This window comes from Squalius cephalus (genome assembly GCF_949319135.1).
Source record: "Squalius cephalus genome assembly, chromosome: 19".
Classification (NCBI taxonomy): Eukaryota; Metazoa; Chordata; class Actinopteri; order Cypriniformes; family Leuciscidae; genus Squalius; species Squalius cephalus.
The window spans coordinates 18,555,558-18,577,490 of NC_137140.1; the positions used below are offsets into that span (position 1 = coordinate 18,555,558).

A 21,933-nucleotide genomic window follows, 5' to 3' on the forward strand; every position below is an offset into this window, starting at 1 on the left:
CCTACACCTACTTCATAGTTGTTTCCTCACACACAGGGCCTGGCTGTGTGCTGCAGTCACAGAACATTACGTTCTGCTCTTTTAATTCTCATGCAGTAATATCATACATAACATATTCGGATGTGATCATTTAAATCATTAAAAGTCAGTTTAGGAGACACAGGGACAACACTTTTGAACTGAAGGTTTACAACAGTTCCTTAGACTGAATTATGCCAATAGCAAAACACAAAACCTGTTTGTTAAGAATTCCAAATAGTGGGGCATTCAAATCCATGTAAATGAAGTGAAATATCAGAGGTCGTTTTTGCTTCAAAGTGGCAATCCCCTTTTCAAGCTATTTGGATGTTGCAAGGTTTTTCGGAAAGCCATAACACTATGCACTTAAGATGGAATTCATGACAAAATGTAAGAACTGAAATTCATGACACAAAAGGTGAGAACTTGGAGAGACCATGACCTCAGCTTACCTGGGAAATTGTGTGACTAATACTAGCTGACAAGTTGTGTCCGGAAAACAGGCAAGTTCCTGTATTCCAGTCATTGTAGGGGCCTGGTATTCTTCACCTCTTGCTGACATCACTCTTGCATATAAAGCTCAGGATATTGCATATTACGTCATTAGGTCTTTTTCCAGGTCTCTTATATTCTTATTATAAGACATATTTAGTTTGAGACCATGTGGCAAAAATATATAGATATCCTAGATATTCATAAATAAATATGTTTCATTCATTAATTGTATTATATTATTCTTATTATGTAATATTAGTCATATTATATAATAATGAATAAAATAATGATCATATAATTAATATAAAATAAATATAAATCATGCCTTTCTCTCTTTCAACATCAACACATTAGAAATATAGAATGTTGAAATACATTCTTTTGTATTTTATTTTAATAGCAATATATATATATAATTCTTCTGACTTGCCCTCGAGACGTTTGCCTGACAGTGACATGGCTTATTTAGACTAGATGTAAAGACCAGGATGCAATCACTTATCAGTCATAATATATATTCATAGATTATGGTGATGGGCGGAGCCTCTATTCGTTGGCTAAATGAAGCTGTTTCTTCTCACAGTCTCTCTGTGGATGAAGGCGAATGGAAGCTGGCGTACAGCGGGCTGCATATTCATTTGTTTCACCAGGATTTATGTCCGTCTATGCAGCAATTTATGGATTGTGCGAATTAAATTTAATGCTGTCCCTCAACTGGGTTACGATGAGCTCAGTGTGTATCCTACTGTGATTTCATTTTGACCAGTGTGATAATATTAGGGTAGTAATCTATTACTGCAGGACGTTATTTACATCAAGTCTCTTCGCAGCATGAACATGGATGAAGATAACCGAGGTAAGGTTTCTGGGTTTTTTTAATTTTCTTTTCGTCTTTTTTTTTTTTTTTTTTTTTTTTTGCAAGCATAAGCAGCTGTCAGTCTCTGGTTTGTCTCAAAACCGAGTGAGCTGCCTATCTAGACAGCATTTTTGCGCGTAAGAGGCGCGTGCTGTTGATTGGAAACGCGCGTTGATGCCCAAACACTATATGCTACTCACACGATTTCCTCACTCTGAAGATAACCATTCATCAGCACTGAACGGGGTGTGTAGGAGAAAGTCAATTTTAATGTAATATTTTCTATTCTTACTTTTAATAGGCTTCTATCATCGACTGGATCATTAGTGATTATTTATACTTTAACAGTTTCTGCTTTGTATGAAAGATGTTTAATTTTTACTTGAAATTGCTAGTGTTCTTGTTGTTAATATGTTGTCACTGTGTTTGATAAGAATTTGAACATCACTTCAGTCTTATTCCGTTCATATGGCTGTCCATATGTAGGTCGTCAGTTGTTTGATGTGGAGATTCTTTGAAGTAGCTCGCGAGATGTTTATGAGTACAGCTGTGGTGCCAAGAGGGATAATTAGGCATTTAATTAGTCAAGTGCTCGTTTTTTATAGAGCTCTGCATAAATAACAAATTTATTAATTAGAAAATGCTACTTTTAGAATTGATCAGTATCACATGAGTACCATGCTGCACTGTAATATAACCAGCGGGGTTGACATTCAATACAACTAAACAACTGGGAGAGTGATGTTGCTTTATACAACAGTTCAACAAACAATAACTAAGTAACTTACATTTCAGACACACACACACACACACAAAAGGTTAATTATCTTCTCCACCAAAGAAAATGGTTCCAAAAGAAGCTACAACAATGAGCATTGCTTGTCACAATGTTTTTTTTTATTATTAAATCCACTCCAGTTTTTACATTTCGCCAATCAATACGCTCCATTTATAAACTTTTAACATAGGCTGCTTCCAAAAGCTGAACAATTATGCCTTCATGAAGGTATGAAGGCATCATGGCACGTCCAAATCCAATATTAGCTTCACTTCCTGTCTCCTAAAATATCTTCATCTGATCGATTTTTGAAGGGAGCATAGATGTATCCTTCGCTGCCTTTGATATCCCACAATCCTCTGCATACCATTCCTTAAAAGTTGAGCTTAAACAAATAAATATGGCATCTGAAAGTTGCGGTTGTTGGTCAGTTTGTGTGTACGTTTGTACGTTTTGTCCAACTTTTTCCACTTTTGATGTAATTTAGCAATTAAATATTTACTTATTTTATCACCAAAGCTCGCTCTATTTTGTTGTAGAACATTAAACTGTTACGCTGCCTTAGAATCTGAATATCAGAATACCCCCCATGGACATCCCCCACCCCTGGAACCACCACCAACCCCTGGAACCACCACCAACTCCAACCCCAACAGGCTATTATAAAGGGCGATTTCGGACAAAGCCAAATAAACCATAGTCCTGCCTAGTATACAGAAATAGCTTATACTACCATTATTGTTACAGTAATAATGTTATAACTATTACATGATGTTAGCACAAGTTAAAAGAGGAAATTAAAATAAAAAAGAAATTAAATTGAAATTAAAATGTAAATGACAGAAATATTCTGAAAGCTACTTTTCAGTATTTTTCAGTATTTTTCAGTATTCAAAAAAAATATTTTTATTCTAGAAATGTATTGTTCTTTATTTAGATATAAAATTTTAAACTTTGACCAATTAAATTTAACTTTACTACACTGATTGTAGCCACCTGGTCCATGGGATATTTTGTGATGATCATTTTGGAAAGATTTCAGAGCTTGCACATTTTGTCAATTTGAACACATTTTGGACAAGGACCAGTGGGCTTTCAGATATTTATCCAATAATTCTGCTTTCAATTAACTATATTACTGTGGATATAATGCTAGTGATTTAGTGTGAGGCTGTTACTCTGTGAGAGTTGTTTTGGTATATCAGTGTAAAAAAAAAAAGAACCAGAAACTAGACCTAAAAGCCAGACATCTCAAGCACCTTTGAGCATGCAGCCAGTTTCATTGCTATGCTGATTTACAGCTGTAATCACTTTATCTGACAAAGACCAATTGTAAATGTCTACAAGAACAAGAAAGCAAGAAGATAGAGGTACCATTAGCTCAGTAGGTCTTTCCAGTTCCTCTTGTATCATGATCCTGAAAACTTCAAAGCCTTGGACTCAATGGCTAGTTTGTCTTATCTTACCGTGGGAAAAACCAAATGGAAAACCATTTTCCATCAGTTTCTGTAACAGATGGTTGACTGCAAAGAAAGACCGCTAGGGCGTCAAGGAGAGCCCTCTTATCAGAACCACAAAATGATGTCCTTTTTACCTCTATATAGACTGAATTAATAATAAATTGTAAATGTGTTTAGCATTCTGGAACAAATATTTTTTCCGATTTTCTAGACTAATTTAAGTTGTAAAAGTTAGCAGGATTCAAATCAGAGGTGGACAAAGTACACAACTTCCTTACTTGAGTGAAAGTACAGATACTACTGGTCAAATATTACTCAGTTACAAGTAAAAGTTGTAAAGATTTTACTTAAGTAAAAGTACTGAAGTACTTGTTTTTAAAAGTATTTAAGTATCAAAATAAAAAGTAAATGTCAATGAATTGTTTTATTATTGTTGCATTGTTGAATGTAGTACTTACAGTACCTTATGCCTCTGAATCTGCCTGCCTACCCTCATATCAATATCGAATTTATTTCTAGAACACAGTTCCAGTAGTGGGATTGAATGTGAGATTGAATAAGTGCACTCAATAACGTCCACAATGGTTTTGGACACCCAAATGGCTGTCCCCTCAAATATTGCCCTATTTAAAGTTTTTGGGCTTTTAGCATGAATATGTTAGCCTTACTGTTATAAGCTAGTTTGCTCCAAAACAATGACAAAATTTGCATTTAAAAGACCAAACCCAACGTTGAAAATGAAAATCAGGTTGATGTCAGAATCCAACGTCAGATTGACGTTAATCTCCAACGTTGGACAGACGAGACGTTGTATTGTGGTTTTAAAACAACATCAGTCGGGTTCTAACATCAACTCGACTTTCATTTCCAACCAAAATCATCCCCTGACTGACGTTACTACTTTCTACTCAAGGACCTTGACAGAAATGTAGTGGAGTAAAAAGTACGATATTTGTCTTTCGAATGTAGTGAAGTTAAAGTAAAATGTTTCCTGAAAAATAATACTCAAGTAAAGTACAGATACTCAAAAAGTGTACTTAAGTACAGTACTCAAGTAAATGTACTTTGTTACTGTCCACCTCTGATTAAAATTTAGCATATTGTCTCTGAGCCCTCCCTCGCCCTAGCACCCCACAAATTTACAATATTAATCTGTGGTGAAATATGGAACTGCAGCGCTTGCTAATTGAGTCATTGGGGCAGATTTCAGAATGCCGCGCTTATTTTCACGTTTCCTTACGTAAACCCTACGTAAAACCCTGGTTTTCAGACCAAGACGATCAATCCACTTCAGGTATGTGTATAATAGTTTGCGAGTTATATAATCAGAATTACGGGATACAAACTAAACTTATATCTCGCAATTCTGATTTTATAACTCGCAAATTCTGACAATCTTTTTGTGAGCTATAAACTCGCAATTGCGAGAAATAAACTCGCAAATCTGACTTTTTTTCTCAGTATTGCGAGTTTATATCTCACAATTCTCACTTTATAACACACAATTGCAACTTTTTATCTCGCAATTCTGACTTTATAACTCGCAATTGCGACTTTATATCACGCAATTCTGAGATAAAGTCAGAATTGCGAGATGTAAACTCGCAATTGTGAGAAAAAAATCAGAATTGTGAGATAAAAAGTCGCAGTTACCTTTTTTATTTTTTATTCTGTGGCGGAAACAAGCTTCCATAGAATAGCCTTTAAAGGCCTACAGTTCTGTTCTGTTCTGTAGTTATGTTGAATAGATATGACTTTGTTTTCCTCACTGGAATTCCTCCACAACTTGCAAAATTCTAAAACAACATGAAAATGGCATTCTATGTGTTTGTCGTGCGTGTACTAAAGTCTGTCAGTCACCATTAGAGCGCCACCCTCAGGCTGAATAACTAACGCAAGGACATTACAATTCTGTCAAAAGTGCATCTGATGTGTTCAGCGATTAGAATATAAAGCTTTCAAAATGTTTATCATAAACTAGCGTTAAGACCAAGAATCTGCCCCACCTAAATTTACGGCCAGGAGCCGCTACTTCTAAGGACCAACAAAGGGACAGACTTTCTCAGACTGATTAAAGGAGAGACCGTGTGGCCTGGCACTCATTAACATTGTCTGTGTCTGATGGCACCGGTGTCTGGTCCAGGCTCTCCTGAGGAGCCGTCTGGCACCAGGGATGACACAGGCAGTGGTCAAAACCTCATCAATGGTGTGACTGCACCAGCAGAGATCTGAAGGACACCGTGCCTGGCAAATCTGCTTAAGGTCAAGACAATGTCAGCCATGTTATTATTATCAAAAACATTGTATTTTTTCATTTCACTGCTGTATAAGATCAGTTCTGATTTCTGATAGATCTGAGATGTCATGCTCCACAAGATTTGATGTTTATGTTTGTTGTCGATTGAGATTTTGATATGAGGTTTAATCTGTGAATATTACAGACTTTAAGATGATGTTAAACATTTATCATGTGGTTGCATCCTGATTATTGTCATTGGATGAAGAAGGAGAGAGAGCTTTTAGCGTTCAGTGTTTGTTGTCTTCTAAGTGCCACATGTGGAATTGATTTGAAGAAAGTCTGGAGGGCCTTCCAAGACGTTTTATGAGCTCTAGCACCAGTTGAACGGTGGTGAAATGAGTGGATGGTGAATTATTGTTATTGAATGCAAATATTTTCATATTTTAATCAAAAATGTGAAAGTGGAAAGTTAAAAACCTAAATAACTTTTTTGATGGGGTTGTCAAACCCTTTTGTCCCAGCAGGAGATTTAAAAACAAACTGCCAGTAGTACAAAAGAGCCTTGTCCAGTTTTCCACCCACTGAGTCAGGACCGTCCCAAAGCCCCATCTCTTTCATGTCAGGAATGTTGGATTCGCCAGCCGTGCATTCTTGGGCATTACGTCTTTATCATTTGCAGGTTTTGTTAATGCAGAAAGAGACATTGAAGGGGATGTGGGTTTTAGAGACAGATTTGGTCTATTGTATAATATTTTATTTAAAACATTTTTTAATACTGTTTAAAAGTTTGGGGTCGGTAAGATTTTTTTAATGTTTTGGAGAGAAATTTCTTATGACTGCATTACCAAGGCTGCATTTATTTTATCGAAATTACAGTTAAAAAAAATTACAATGTAAAATATTTCTTTAATTTAAAATACCTTTTAAACTAGGTACATTTAAAAAGAAAACTTAATTTATGCCTGTGATGGCATCTTGCAGATTTGGTGCTCATTTCTTTTTATCATCAATGTTTAAAACAGTTGTGCTGCTAAATATATTTGTGGAAACCGTGAAACTTCTTTTTAAGATTGTTAAATGAATAGGAAGTTTAAAAGAACAGCATTTATTTGAGAAATCATTTTTTGTACAATGTAAAAGTCTTCACTGTCACTTTTGATCATTTTAATGCGTACTTGCTGAATAAAAGTATTCATTTCTTTCAAAAAAGAAAATCTCACTCACCTATAACTTTTGAACAGTATTTCGAAAGTATTTTATAAAGTGGAAAAACCCATAAAACAAACGTCCAGGATTGTTGGTTTTACATTAGAACTGTTGCCTGGCTTTATCCAATAAAGACTCACCCTAAAACTGTGAATATAGAAGCAGATGTTGTGGGTATATCCCAAATGTTTCTTTGCTAATACTGTTATTTGATAAATACACATTCGGGGGGCTCTAAGAGGATAAAGAGAAGCGCACACTGTTCAGAAAGCAACTTTTTTCTCTTTTGAATAGAGATAAGCTCTCTGCCCATTCCATCTGTCTCACTGGTTAACCGTGATGTAAGTATCCTTCTTGTTCTTAAAAACAGGGTATTAAGTGTACAGTTAAATGGGATAAGAAACAATCTAACATGTCTATCAGGCTCATATATGATAATCTCTGAAACTTGGTAGCTGGTTATTATCAGCTATATTACTGTAATATTTTCATGATCACTGACAGATGCATTAACTAGCAATGAAGAAAATGGACCAACATATAGCCCAAATAAGCCTTTACAGGCGCTTTGTGCATTTTTATCTATAGGCTAGTGACTGGGACACATCTATGTGTGGCACACACTTCCTGTCCTGTGGGTCCTGGTCTGAGTGTGTGGTTGATATCAATGGGTAAGCCTGGATTTGGAGCAGCTGGCCTTCTGTGCGGCTATTGCGAATAAGGATAAGATATAGTTAGAGGGATTGAGGCCAGTGTGTTTATTAAAGGGGTGTTAGAGGCCAGGATGCAAAGCATCCTGCAAACCCTTAATATCCACATTTACACCCAGAACGTCAACATGAATCCAATTCATCTTTTCCTAAAATCGTATACTAGCGTTCAAAAGTTTGGGGTCAGTGAGATGATTTTACTTTTTTTTCATGATTTTACTTTTTTGTAATCAAATGTGACAGTAAATACATTTATCAAATAATAAATACGATTTCTATGAAAAATAAATACTGTTCTTTTGAATTTTTTATTCACTGAAAAATCCTGAATTTTGTTTAATCAGTTTCCGTAAAACATATTTAGCAGCTCAACTGTTTTAAACATTGATAAATGTTTCTTGAGCTCCAAATCAGCATATTACAATGATTTCTAAAGGATCGTATTACTCTTAAGACTGGAGTAATGGCTGCTAAAAAATCTGCTTTGTCAGAACTGGAATAAATTACATTTTAAAATATATTAAAATGGAATAATATTTTAAATTGTAATATTTTTTCACAGAATTACTGTCAGCGTAGGTTGCAGCAGGGATGAAAAAAAGAGCTGGATTTAGTTGCAGCAAGTTGATTTATTACCAAACTTAAAAGAAACAAAATACTCAGGAGGAATAATAAAATGCCAAACATTGGAACAGAACAAACAACAATATAATGAATAGAACGGACAATGAACTTAACAAACACAGGGTATAAATACACAGAAAAACTAATCAACGTAATGAACATCAGGTGCAAGTTGCAACACATGATCAAATCAATGAAAAACAGAAAACAGAACTAAAACACGTGCAAACACACCCAAAACAAACTTAAATAAATCAAATTAATGCAGCCTTGTTAAAAGATAAAAAGGTTATTTTTTCAAATAAATCTTACTGAACCCATACTTAGTTTATATGTGATTTTCAGTTGAATTTTGTCTAATTTAGGTAATGCTGAATTCCAATACACTGCAGTCTTTTTCACAAACAGCTGTAATTGTTTCCAAGCAAAGTGTCACTCATGCTGATGGAATGAATCTTTGAATTGACAGTTTTGCATGCAGTCGACATTCCTGTTTTTCCCACAAGACAAGGTGCAAGGTGATGATGTCATCACTAATGACGGATGTTTTAGCATTTCTTTTTTTTTTTCTTCTTTTTTTTTTAATTCAACGTAAGATTTATATATGGAAAGCAGCTTGATAATCTTTAAATAATGCCTTCCATATAATGCTTTAATGAAGACAAACTAATTTTCACCATGAGCCTCAGGCAAATGTGGCTTAATTTCATTAGAAGGGAATTTACTTCTGTTCTAGTGATTTTTGCCAACTCCACAGGCAAGTTATAGGCACATAATGTTCATATCTGGAAGGAATATTCTATTTTTACCCCATTTATTCTATACTAGTTATTTTGACCATATCCAGACCCTGTTGCGTAATGAACAAATGGCTCCTCATTAAGATTTAGTATGGCTTTTACATAATAATAAAAGAATGAAAAAAGACCATTGCACTCAATATAAAAGCTCAGATTGACTGCAATGAATCACCCTATAATGTTATTGTTAAGGTTGAACCTTGATTCATGCACTCATTCTCAACTTCCCCTCCATTGTCATGAGGCAGAACCAGACAACCGCAGGAAATTCCCCCCTGCCCCTCTTATTAGCCCGTCTCTTGTCTAATCCTGCTGCGCCCGGGGTACAATTACATAATGCACTCATAGTGTCCACATTTACAAGTACTAAGCCACAAGCAATCACTCTCCTACTTGTGAAAGTTTATAAAAAATGATGGTTAATTGTCTGTTGTGAGTTTAGTATCTGAAGCATCTGAAACCTCCACAAATGAGATATGTAACACCAGCAGATGAGTATGTGATCACTCTTCTGTGTTTCAGTGGACACTATAATGTTGTAAAGTTGGAATGGCTTATAGTCTCTTATTTAGATGCAGGACCACTTTCATCATGGAAGGCTGTCTTGAACATTTGAGGTCGTACCATAGGTGTCCTGGAGAAGTGAAGTACTTAGGCTATGTAAAACACTAGTTTTTCCAGCCCAAATGAAAAGCTTCCTTCTTGAGTTGCTTCTCGGTTTGGGGCTGCAAGTCAAGGCTATAGTTGAATTAACATTATTTATGAGGATAAATGTGCTCTAGATTTGTATGTCTTATACAGCACTTTGGGATTTGAGTTTAGGTTAGGGATATGGCTATACAGCTTTAGATTCTTTGAATCTTTTTTTGGTTATTATTATTAGATGAACTATTTTAATGTCACATTTGTCTCTCAACAGTACCTGAAGATCTTTCACTTGAAGAGAGAGATGAACTGTCCAACATTAGACGAAGGAAAAAGGAGTTGCTAGATGACATTGAGGTATCAGCTTTAATGTAGTCATTGTCATTAGGATATCTCAGTGATTGACATTTATCATGTCACCTTCCAGCCTGATCTCACGGCAATTCGTACGAATTCTACGAGGTGGCTAATTCGTACGAATTCATACGACCTCACTCGTACGAATTCGTACGATTTTTGCTAAATCGTACATATTTTACGAATTGCCAGTTCGTATGAATTCATACGAATGACGTACCCCTGACCCCGCCCCTAAACCTACCCATCAAGTGGGTTTAGACAAATTAGGCACTTTTTTATATAGTACGAATTTGTACGAATTGGTCGTGAGATAGCGTTGCACCTTCACCACAAGTTCCCACGAATGGGGGCTGGATGTCATTTGTGGCGTGGTGGAATGCGTTTTATTTTACATTACATTAAGTATGAGATTATTAAGAAAGATTTTTGATCGATTTGATTCACTTTAGAACCAGTGCTATAACTTGAGTTACGACTTGTTCTGATTCTTTCAGAGGTTAAAGTTTGAGATCTCAGAAGTCATGACAGAGATTGAGAATTTAACATGTGTCAGGGAGACGTAAGTTTCTTCTTGTTCTTACAGATTACAAAGAGTTGTTTAGTATTGAGACAAAGATAGCATTAGTTCATATTTGTTATTTTACATCACATTGCAGCAAAAGCACTCAGAGGAACAAGCAGATTGCTGTTGGAAGAAAGAAATTCAATATGGATCCTAAAAAGGTATTATGGTTGTTTTTTCTTTATTTACCTTGCCATAATAAATGATGTCTTGGGTCATGTATTGTTTTGAGCTTAAGCAAACATCATGAAGTGGTTAACACCTCAAACATCATTGCAGGGAATCCAATTTCTTTTGGAGAATGATCTTCTGCAACACACACCTGGGGACATCGCTCAGTTCCTCTATAAAGGCGAAGGCTTAAACAAAACTGTCATAGGAGATTATTTAGGGGAACGGTAAGTCACATCGCACTCGCTCACATGGCACAGTCTTTGTGTAAAATATATGTGTGATGTTAGATAAGGCCTTTCCATAAAAGATCCTGCTCTCAGTCTCAGGAAATGACTTCCCCTATTTGAAACAGCTGAGAATGACCACATGTCCAAAACAATATTTAGCATATCACCCAGACAGCGTGAAGGCGCCTTATCTCGCCCTTACCGATATATCTCAACACATGATTAGATATATAACATTATTATTGCCTCGAAACAGCGACCCAGTGCTACATCTGTCAATCAAGTCAAATGAAGGTATGATTGTAGCCATAAAGGTTTGCAACAACTTAGATGCTTAACGTCACCCCCTGAGGCATGCTTTACTGAATATGTAGACAGAGTAAGCTTGAACTACAGTGCAATAGTTGTTAGATATAAAAATAGCCTTGTCTACATAGGCATCCTGTCCAAGTTGATAACCGTTGTCTTGGCTATGCTCTAGCCTGAAGCTCAGTTGCACAGTCATCCATTTCGTTTGCTACTAGAAAGTAAGGTCATAAAACAAAGCAATTACTAAATAATTGTATTTACGAGGAGGAGCTGGAAGCTGTAATTATTGTGTTTCTGATTAGAGTTTGGAGACGTGGTTCTGTCTTAGCTTGTGTAATCAGGCTTTTCATTACACTTTATGTTCCTATCACTGCTTTTTAAAGACCTTTAAATATTTTCAAATGATGATTTTTATATCCAAAAACCAAACATGGTCATACATGATTGTTCTTGTGCACATTTTGTATTTGGTGTGAAACCCGTTGTTGTAGAAAACAGAAAAGAAGCAAATGAAAAGCGATCTCTTTTGATTGACTTCAGATAAAAATAAGCGAGTGTGTATCTCTGGAGACGGAGCTAAGAGCAAATGAGGAAATAACTACTGATGATTTAACATTTTCTTCTCATTATTTTTAGGGATGACTTCAACATTAAGGTTTTGCAGGCATTTGTGGAGCTTCATGAGTTTGCTGACCTCAACCTGGTGCAAGCGTTGAGGTGAGACAGCTGTTTTGTCCACCTTTAATGTGAGCATCATCTTTTAAGATCTGCATTGTATTTAAATATCCAGAACTTATGTCATTTGTCATTGACACGGAGCACGTTTTTGTGGTTAAAAAAGCAGGTCAGTAAAACAAAAACATGCAAGGTCTTGAGACTCTTTTTTAATTTTTTTAAGATGAACTAATTTGAATTTAAGCGTTATGTTTTTAGAATAGCGTTTCATGCACAAGATTCTGCAAAAGATGTGAACACAATGGTCAAGCAAAGCCGTGTATCTCATGTTTACATAGACAAACAATGGAAAACGCACAATGAGATGGAAAATCATTCTGTGTGCACGGCCCCTAAGAAGTTTTTGTTTGAAGTTATGAAAATTGTATTTCTGAATGTTCAAAACGTTTAGGTTTTTAAATGTTTAAAACACTTTTTTTCCTTGGTTATCTAAATTTTACAGAAAATGTTAACTGAACATTCAGTTTTATCATTTTGCAAACGCTATTAAGTGGTAAAATATTATTAAAGACTAGAAAACTTTGAATGAATGTTCAAATCACAAAGAAAAATTAAAGGAGACAAAATAGTCCATGATTAGAGCATAATGTGATTAGAGCCAATTATTGTCCTTGTGTTACTCTATGCAAATAAAATCATACATACTTTCATGAATTCCTTGAGAGAAAGGTCCATCAAATATTATAATTTGAAGTGTCATTTCCATCTCTCCCTGTCAGGCAGTTTTTGTGGAGTTTCAGACTTCCCGGTGAAGCACAGAAGATAGACCGAATGATGGAGGCCTTTGCTGCTCGATATTGCCAGTGTAACCCAGGTGTCTTTCAGTCCACAGGTACAGTATGACTTCTATCAGCAGTAAGCTTGACTTCTAACTGAACCCCTCATTTTGGCCCATCGTTGGACTAAAGCTTTTACTCAGCCTTATAAAAAAGCCTCATTCCCAAAATATTTCATATATAATATTAAAACTGTATAGTTTGCATGCCGGGTCCAATCTCTTGAAGTGCAGCACACTCCACACAAAATCTGCTCCACTGAAGGCAGAGCTTTATAACAGCAGGGATAAATGTCAGCAATGTTGAAACACACTGTGCTTAAACAAAGCGCAAAATGATTATTTATTTATAAACAGAGTCTGTGAATGTCCAAAGCATTAATATCTTTCTTTCAGCATGGAGTCATGCATAAAGATGCAGAAACATTAAAAAGTGGCCTGTATGTTGCATCAAACTCTCTGCTTTCAGAATGTATCATTTTGGCAGTCAACTAATAAAAAATTCAAACAAGAAAAAAAGACGGTTGCATGCTCTTCATATCTTTCCATACATGCTCCTTTTAATTTGCCAATCTGGACCTATTGAGCTGACCGACTAATCCGAGTTTCTTCTCTCCACAGACACTTGCTACGTTCTCTCGTTCTCCGTCATCATGCTCAACACCAGCCTCCACAACCCTAATGTCAGAGACAAGCCCACAGTGGAAAGGTTCATCTGCATGAATCGGGGAATCAACGAGGGAGGAGATCTGCCCGAGGAGCTGCTCAGAGTGAGTCTCTGCCTCATACTGTGATGGAGAGAGTTGCAAGTTATTTAATGATAGAACATGCATTTACATATTGTCTTTTTTTCCCACAGAATTTATATGAGAGCATTAAGAATGAGCCTTTCAAAATTCCTGAAGATGATGGGAATGATCTAACTCATACATTCTTTAATCCAGACAGAGAGGGATGGTTGCTAAAACTAGGTTTGTCTATCTATCTATCTATCTATCTATCTATCTATCTATCTATCTATCTATCTATCTATCTATCTATCTATCTATCTATCTATCTATCTATCTATCTATCTATCTATCTATCTATCTATCTATCTATCTATCTATCTATCTATGTCTGTCAAAAGTTATCTATCTGCCTTTCTATCATCTGTCTGTCTGTCTGTCTGTCTGTCTGTCTGTCTATATTTCTATCTATAATTCTTTTGTGGTTTTTTCATACTTGAGTTCCCCCTGTTTTCTTTATACATTCTAAAAAGTGTTGGCTTGTTTCAACCCATGTTTGGGTCAAATATGGACAAAACCAACCGTTGGTTAAATGTTTTAAATTTTAAACCCAATGGTTGGGTTCGTCCATATTTGACCCAAGCATTTTTTAGAGTGTGGATTGAATTTATACTGGTATTATCCAGCATCTCACTGTGTTGATCAGGTAAAGATCCCTTAATCTTTATATGAGATTAAGGGATCATATCTTTATATGATCATAACATACTTCTTGACAGGCTGGAAAACTGGGTGGGGCTTTCTGGGATAGTCCTAAAATGGTTCAGGTCATACTTAGATGGGAGAGGTTATTATGTGAGTATAGGAGACCATAAGTCTGAGTGGACATCCATGACATGCGGAGTCCCTCAAGGCTCAATTCTTGCGCCACTCCTGTTCAACCTGTATATGCTCCCAATGAGCCAAATAATGAGAAAGAACCAAATTGCTTACCACAGCTATGCAGACGACACACAGCTCTACTTAGCCCTATCGCCTAACGATTACAGCCCCATTGACTCCCTGTGCCAATGCATCGATGAAGTGAACAGCTGGATGTGCCAAAACTTTCTTCAGTTAAACAAAGACAAAACTGAAGTCATTGCGTTTGGAAACAAAGATGAAGTTCTCAAGGTGAACGCATACCTTCACTCTAGGGGTCAAACAACAAAAAATCAAGTCAGGAACCTTGGTGTGACACTAGAGTCAGACCTTAGTTTCAGTAGTCATGTCAAAGCAATAACTAAATCAGCATACTATCATCTGAAAAATATTGCAAGAATTAAATGCTTTGTTTCCAGACAAGACTTAGAGAAACTTGTGCATGCTTTCATCACCAGGTGGATTATTGTAACGGACTCCTCACTGGCCTTCCCAAAAAGACCATAAGACAGTTGCAGCTCATACAGAACGCTGCCGCCAGGATTCTGAGCAGAACCAGAAAATATGAACATATCACACCAGTCCTCAGGTCTTTACACTGGCTCCCAGTTAAATTTAGGATTGATTTTAAAGTATTATTACTGGTATATAAATCATTCAATGGCCTAGGACCTCAATATATTGCAGATATGCTCACTGAATATAAACCCAACAGATTACTCAGATCACTAGGATCATATCAGCTAGAAATACCAAGGGTTCACTCTAAGCATGGCGAGTCTGCTTTTAGCTATTATGCCAGCCGCAACTGGAACCAGCTTCCAGAGGAGATCAGACGTGCTCCTACAGTAGTCACATTCAAATCCAGACTCAAAACACATCTGTTTAGCTGTGCATTTACTGAATGAGCACTGTGCCAATGTTCGTCCGACTGTACTGTACTGTATTTTATTTTTTTATTTTTCTAAACTGTTTTAATTATTCTTATTTCTTTTTATTATTTTTAATTTCTTCTATGTAAAGCACTTTGAATTGCCATTGTGTATGAAATGTGCTATATAAATAAACTTGCCTTGCCTTGCCTTAATATAATCAAATCTTTTGGTAACTGTTAGTTGGCATGAAACAGGGACTATACTAATTCCATGTCATGCCATGATTTATTTACAGTGTAAAGGTTCTGCCACTACGTAAGCCCTTAATTTTTATTTATTTATTATTATCTGTATTTGAACTTGCAGGGGGAAGAGTGAAGACCTGGAAGAGGAGGTGGTTCATTTTGACGGATAACTGTCTATATTACTTTGAATATACAACAGTAAGTAGAGCTGCTTGATGTTTCCTGTTTGGGAAATAAATAGATTTAAGATTTATCAAGAAAATGTAACACAGCAAGATATGAGTGAAAAGAAGGAAGGTCATAGAAAAGCAGAAGTCAGGGAGAAAAAGAGTGAGTAAACAGCAAATAAGCGATTTGTTCAGTGTCTTAGCAGACTCCAGCATTCTCAAAGCACATTCACTAAAAAAAAAAAGACAAAACAAGCTCTACATCAGGGATGTTTTGACCTGAACAAACTGGCTATAGTTTAAATTAAGACTCAATGATATGACTTGACAGGCACTTTCTTCACTTAGTTTCAGTTGGGATTAAAGGAATAATTCACTTAAAAATGAGAATTCTGTCATCATTTACTCAACCTCAAGTTGTTTCAAATCTGTATTAATTTCCTTCTTCTGCTGAACACAAAAGAAGATATTTTGAAGAATGTTGGTAACCGGACAGTTGATGTACTCCATTGACTTCCATTGTATTTTCTTTTTCCTACAATGGAAGTCAATTTGGTCCATCAACTGTCTGGTTACCGACATTCTTCAAAATATCTTCCTTTGTGTTCAGCAGAAGAAAGAAATTCATACAGGTTCTATATTCTAAACTCCTTTTAGAGCATTTGATTGGGCAAAAATATGTGCAGTGCAGGATGAGTCATCAGTAAATGCATGTTAAATGTGTACACATGTAATTTTGCCTGTTTATGAGTACATTGGCATATACATGACCTCAAAGTTAACACGCATGGACTAAAACTAGAAAAACACTCAAAGCAACAACCTCCCCGCTGTGTCATCTCATCAGCAAAGTGGAAGGAAATAATGCATTCTTTCCTTAGCTATGTGCCAGATTTAGACCAAGAGACAGACAGTTGTTGCTTAATGTGCACATAGTTCCCTCACTTTTTTAATCATGCTTTTACATCTCATTTAGGGAAACATATTGCAGATTAAGTCCTATGACCAATTGCTTTAATAACAAACAAACACAGAGGATTTAAGGTCTATAACTCATGTGTTCACAGGACAAAGAGCCTCGGGGGATCATTCCACTGGAGAATCTTAGTATAAGAGAGGTGGAGGAACCAAGAAAACCAGTATGTTCCTCTTCAAGCGCTTGGTTAAACTATATTCTTAAGGTAGTCTTTAAAGGGATAGTTCACCCAAAAATGAAAATTCTATCATCATTTACTCACCCTAAAGGTGTTCTAATTCTGCTGAACACAAAAGAAGATATTTTGAAGAATATGGGTAACCAAACAGCTGATGGACCCTATTGACTTAAAAAAAAAAAAAAAAACTATGGAAGTCAGTGGGGTCTCATCAACTGTTTGGTTACAGACATTCTTTAAAGTATCTTCTTTTGTGTTCAGCAGAAGAAAGAAACTCATACAGATGTGTAACAACTTGAGGGTGAGGAAATGATGACAGATTTTTCATTTTTGGGTGAACTATCCCTTTAAGAAGAATCCTAATTTTAGTCCCCTTAAGATAGTCAATAAGAAATGAAGAAGTAAAAGTGACCATTTAATGCTTTGACCTTTCAGAATTGCTTTGAGCTTTACAATTCAAGTCATAAGGGGCAAGTAATTAAGGCATGCAAGACGGAGGCTGACGGGAAGGTGGTGGAGGGGAATCACGTTGTCTACAGAATATCCGCACCTACGCTGGAAGAGAAGGAAGAGTGGATCAAATCCATCAAGTAAGGCTTTACCGTGTCAGGCCTCATTATTCTCTTCTCAGATAACCGATGTGTGTCGGTTGTAGGTCATCTTCACACACACACAGATGCTCAGAAAGGGGCATCGACTTCTCTTATCAAAGAACATCGCCGTCATGCAGATAAGATGAAGCGAGTGTTTCCAGTGTTTTAGACCTTGGCTTGTGCACTGCAGAAATATTTTTCTTTGTTTTCCAGCAGAAATGCTTAAAATAAGATCTAGGATAGACATAGGATATTAAGACTTGCTTTCAGACAATATATTTTGAATTTATTTCTTAATTTGTGCACAAATATTACACAATTTAGTGAGGTTCATTCCTATTATATATATATATATTATATATATTATTATTTTATTATATATAGATTGATTGAATGAGTGGATAGATAAATCAATCAATCAGTTCATTAAATGAATTCACTGAAAACTCATAATATCACAATTTGAATTATTAATTCAATTTGTCTTGCTTTAAGGATGTTTTTACTGGAAAACAAGACAAACAATAGGGCTGAGAAAATGATTTTACACAGTGTGGTGGGTATACAAACATCACACTAAAGGGCTGACAAGACTAAAATGACCCACGTCCTATCAAGGTTAAATGTTTTTTCCTGAGGATAGATCAGCATTTATCACTGGAGAAAGGGAAGCCAAAGACCACTTAACCTCGTGCTGTTGGCCATGGCTCTGGTTTTGTTTTCCTGCTTGGTCTAAAACAGACTTGTTTTAAATGAAATGACGTATGTTCAGGTCTTATAGTATATAGTGACATGAAGGCCATTTGTGTACTATTATTGAAGATCTGTGACTTTATAGGCGTCTAGTTAACACATGTCCTCTGACTCAACTGGGATTGTGGAACTGTTCTGTGGTCAGTTTAGCCTTGTTTTACAGCAAAAGCTGCCTCAGCATGTACTGTGGGACTATCGGGAACTCTGGGCCACCCAAATCCTAAAGAACCTCTTTTTTTTAACTTTTTGTAATCAGGTTCACTGCTTCCGGAAACGTATTGTTTTATATGGATGTGTACTTTTATTAATAACATGATTCGTTTGTATAATTCTTATTTAACTGTTGTCATCCTACAGGGCAAGCATTAGCAGGGATCCTTTCTACGACATGCTGGCTACTAGAAAACGGCGAGTGGCTGCTAAAAAGTGAGCCGTGGACCTAACGTCGTGGTTTCAAGGATCACTCTTTAAATGTAAACCTTCACATGGGGTCCTGCATCCTTCAGAAGGTGACAAATAGTCAGAGGCAAGAGCTCTCTGAGGATAAAGAAGGACTAGATTTAAAAAATGTTGGTGTCTGTAAAGGTCATGTGCTAATCTAAAGGGTATGTACTTAATGTTTATCTCCAAATGAATTGTATTGGGAGTACAATGATGGTAATGGATGCAATTATATGCTGAATTTGTGCTTGTCAAAAAGAACTTTAAGAGACTGACTTTGCCACAATATCTGCCTAATTTCACGTGAGGGTCCAATATAGAGAGAGTAGCGCCCCCTGATGCCTACATGGGAACTTTACTGTCTACTATCACAAATTTCCAGGTATAGTTATGTGGAGATGTTCTCAAAGCAAGTCTAAATTTAAGATCTGGCAAGGAGTAGATGGCCAAGAAATGGATGTAATATACCAAACTACTGGTGATGTCAATTCCACTCATGTTTTTTTGTGTACTTTAGGAGGTAGTCTATAAATGTAGTAAAAAGATCCATTATGGCAGGGAATCATGCCGAGTATAGTTTTTTTGTGCTATCATATAATATCAAATTTCATTCATTGTCTTAATTGTATCAGTAGTTTTAAATGGTTTTATGTTTGTTTTATGTCATGCCATAGTCATCAAAATCAGCAGGACTGGTTGCATGAATTGGAAGAGAAAATGATCAAGCTTTTTTTCATATTATATTTATTATGGTTTAAGGTCCTTAATATAAAATACTGAAGAAAAAAAAAAAAAAATTCAGATGTTCTTATTATGCTAATTATTTGATGCCTTTTCAAGAATACAAACACCTGTTTGTATTCACTTTTTGATTTAAATTGTTGCGGATTTAAGTTAACATATTTTGTTGTATTTATGTAATATTGCCAATCTGTTATATTAATCGATTTTTTGGTTTTGTTGCTTTATGTTTGTAAATAACACACACACACTAACCGTAAACCTACCCATCACATTTTACATTTTCAAAAAACATCTCTTAGTAGGACTTATAAGCTAATTTCCTTATGGGGACCAAAAAATGTCCCCACAAGGACAAAGATTTCTGGTATGACCATCCTTGTGACATTTTGTCCCCCCAACATAGGGAATACCTCAACCAAACATAAACACACACAAACGAAGTAACATCACAAAAGCCATAGTTCAACTTTTTTTGGAAACTCCATGGATTTAAAACTGATGTATATGCAATTTTTTAATGCAGCTAATCAGCTTTTGAGCTTTTAAGTGAAGACTGATAACTCTGTAAACCTGAAACTCATTATTACTATGGTTTATTGCAGAGCATAAAGGAAACACTCATCACACTGATTCTGCTGTCCACTGTTAGAACATGAATCCATATGATACACATTAAATCAACTATTCTTTCTCTATAATTTCAGCTAGTAAACACAGTTGCCTGTTATCATCACTGTCCAGTTCCATGTAGGGCAGCAATGCTAATCATAGTGAAATAAAGAGAATATGATTTATGACACATCAATTCTACAAACAGTTACGCTTCCTTTTCTAATTTTACCTGTTAGCGATAAGCCATAATGATATGCAACCAAACCCATCTGAAATTTAAGGCTTAAAATTGAATACCTGTATTATTATATGTTTTTTTTAATAGGCATATGTAATGTTGTATTATTACAAAAATGTAACAAGTAAAATGTCCTCACTTATATTCTGCTTAACATTTTTTTATGGTAAATATGCAGCATGCTCTTAATACTGTATTTCAGAACTCTCTGTATGTGTCAGTAAATCAGAATTCAGATATCCTAGATGGAACATACAGGTCTCAGTCCTGTCAATCAAGCCACATGACCTCAACTCATGACCTCAAGAACTGACCTAATAAAACATTTTATGTTGAGATTCAAACAAAGGTCTGCTTCCTGTATTCTGCTTTCCTGCATCTCAGCAGGTTCATCTCACTAAAACAGCTGTGGCAGAAAGGGGTCAGGAGGATTCTGGGCTGGTTTACCGTCCCTGCTGACAGATACTGCAATTACACAAGTGACGTAAGGAGAAAATTTGGTGTATTGACCCATTTACATTTTGTTCATTTTGAACAAAACAAAAAACGTTACATAGTTACATAGTGAACCTTTAATATTTGTACAGTTATTAAAAATGGGGGAAAAAAAAACCTTTACTGTTTATCCTCAGCCTTGTATTCAAAATATTTACAAAAAATCTAAAGTTAAATAATTGAAGATGAATTATAAAGCATTATTTTCTAAAATACATGTTACAAGAATTGGCAACCCCTTCCTTGAATACTTTGATCTAAGATAATTTCTCCATACAGAATATATCACGAAGAGGATAAACAGCTTGTTTTGCTCATATTTATAAAGGACGGCAATATTAATGGAGGGTGCTGTTAAAAAAAAAAAAAAAAAAAAAAATCACGTAGTTAGGAAGCCATCTTGCATTAGTTTAGTAGCAATAAGATTAACAGTTTTGCATGTTATTGCTTTGCAAGTACTGTGCACTCTAATCTATTTATGATTTGTGTGGTTTTATACTAAGCTGCTTTCAGTATGTTTTGCCCATAAGCATAACTGTATTGAGATGTAAATAAATTATAAATGAAATAGCCTGGTTTGCTGGTGTATAGGGTAGATGTATAAAAAATGTGAAAAACTGCATTCTATGTAGCTAAAACAAAAACCACAGCACCTTAATATCAATCGAAACGTTTTTCACACAAAACAGAAATCCCACAAGTCATTCTTTATGTGTAAAAAGGAAACCCCATCTTTTACAAAACCAAACACTTCTCATCGTCACATACATGTTCATTCACTCCAACAAAATATTGTAAACGTAGTGAGAGAAAATATTACAATTTCAGACATTAAGGCTGTTTCCTCTCACTCAACATATTGTACACTGTATACATTTACTTTGACATGCTACAGTCAAATGAAGAAGCTGAATATAACCATTGTCACGTCTTTTTCATTTCGCTGAAGGAAAAAATAAACACATCGACAAACATTCAGAGAACATGGTCTACA

General features: G+C 35.7%; 1 protein-coding gene across 1 annotated transcript; it reads left to right on the forward strand.

Moving 5' to 3' along the window:
* The first annotated feature begins 1,092 nt into the window (after positions 1–1,092).
* Positions 1,093–20,785, forward strand: cyth3a (cytohesin 3a). The gene is made up of 13 exons (XM_079851346.1): positions 1,093–1,369; positions 10,106–10,188; positions 10,686–10,750; positions 10,848–10,914; positions 11,033–11,151; positions 12,100–12,180; positions 12,918–13,030; positions 13,595–13,743; positions 13,833–13,944; positions 15,864–15,940; positions 16,977–17,048; positions 17,499–17,653; positions 18,767–20,785. The coding sequence occupies exons 1-13, from the start codon at positions 1,345–1,347 to the stop codon at positions 18,837–18,839; spliced, it is 1,191 nt and encodes a 396-aa protein (XP_079707472.1). The 5' UTR covers positions 1,093–1,344; the 3' UTR covers positions 18,840–20,785.
* Positions 20,786–21,933: the final 1,148 nt, after the last annotated feature.

What these genes read in the sequence shown, in the direction of transcription:
- cyth3a (XM_079851346.1), top strand. Translation starts at nt 1,345, where the DNA reads ATGAACATGGATGAAGATAACCGAG. An exon ending in TTAACATGTGTCAGGGAGAC is followed by an intron (nt 10,751 to 10,847) that starts GTAAGTTTCTTC and finishes ATCACATTGCAG; the next exon opens with CAAAAGCACTCAGAGGAACA. An exon ending in TGCCCGAGGAGCTGCTCAGA is followed by an intron (nt 13,744 to 13,832) that starts GTGAGTCTCTGC and finishes TTTTTCCCACAG; the next exon opens with AATTTATATGAGAGCATTAA.